We start from the raw sequence: 1,248 nt of genomic DNA on the forward strand, positions 1-1,248 counted from the left end.
ACTCCACTGGTGGCCCGTGTTGGGATCGCGGCGGATGATAGGGAGGGTGTACGGGGTGGCGGTGGTGTTGTGATACTTGATAGGGGAAGGGGACCGTGAGCGCGTTCGCTCGCGCGGCCAAGGTGCTGGGCGTTCTGGCAGAGGTGGTAATTCCCGGTCGAGGGGATGACGGCCATCCACGGGCGATGGAGCTTCTCGTACGTCATCTCGCGCGCCTGATGGATCCTCTACACTGTAGTATGTCCTGCCATCGCCTGTCCATATGCGCGTGTCGATCTCATCTGTCGCCCGTTGCTGCTTGACTTGGAAATCCGCGACAGCTACGCCGCTGTCTCTGACGGGCGACCTGTCGGCCGCCGGTGACTGGTCGCGAGCGGGGGCTATTTGAGCGCCGGCTGGGAGAGGCTTCCTCTTGATCTGATTGACGCTGCGACCACTCTCAATGCTCGACCTTGGGGTGTCGATGCTCCGCGTCGGCGCCTCACCAGGGAGCTCGAGGTGAATGTAGTAGAGCGAATTGGCGACATCATGCGACGTGACATTCTTGACTTGAGGTTTTGAAGTGGAGAGAATGATGTCTGAGGGAAAGCATTAGTCTGAGACGTGAACCACTGTTTGGTGGCGGCGGCGTGCTGACGACGCTGGCTCACCTCGGGTGCCCGGCACACGGGAGATGTATAGGGTGAGAGGGTCCTGTTTCTCCTCGGTTGGGTTGACGGGATACTGAGGAGGATTGGCGGCGAGGAAATTGAGTGAGGCGAGGGAGCGAGCCTCGACGGCCATGTTTGTCGTGTGGCGGCCAGAGAGAAAGATTTCTGTTGATGTTCCGTTGGTGTTGAGGTGAGATGCAGGGAAAGGACCCTGAGGCTTTAGCTTCCGTCGGCGTTGAGCCTTGGGAGGTTGTACTGGCAACTACGAAAACTGCGGACCCAGGCGATGGCGACTGCCGTGTAGATCAGACTTGGCAATGCGTGAGTGTGACAGAGGCGACGCGTGGGGGATCTTTTGGTAGGATCAGATCGGAGAGGCGAGAGATCGAAATAAAACGAGAGAGAGGTTGAATTGGAGATGCAACGGTCAAAGGTCGTTAGGCACCAAGTGAAAGGATGACTGGGCGGCGGGTGGTCGCAACTTATGAACGAGGGGACTAGGGGATAAACTGGGACGATACGGAGAACGAAGGGATACAACAGTGAGGTCAGAGAAGTGAACATGCGCTGCCGATCGGAGACGCCAGCCTTGCATTAG

The 1,248-nt window shown here is 58.1% G+C and overlaps 1 protein-coding gene across 1 annotated transcript; it reads right to left on the bottom strand.

The window, feature by feature from the left end:
* Nucleotides 1–591: 591 nt before the first annotated feature.
* VDBG_09826 (conserved hypothetical protein) lies at nt 592–783 on the bottom strand (the record flags this gene model as incomplete). Its single annotated transcript, XM_003000060.1, has 1 exon — nt 592–783. The coding sequence occupies one exon, from the start codon at nt 781–783 to the stop codon at nt 592–594; it is 192 nt and encodes a 63-aa protein (XP_003000106.1).
* Nucleotides 784–1,248: the final 465 nt, after the last annotated feature.

The sequence above is a fragment of the Verticillium alfalfae genome, genomic scaffold, assembly GCF_000150825.1.
Source record: "Verticillium alfalfae VaMs.102 supercont1.16 genomic scaffold, whole genome shotgun sequence".
In the NCBI taxonomy this organism is placed as follows: domain Eukaryota; kingdom Fungi; phylum Ascomycota; class Sordariomycetes; order Glomerellales; family Plectosphaerellaceae; genus Verticillium; species Verticillium alfalfae.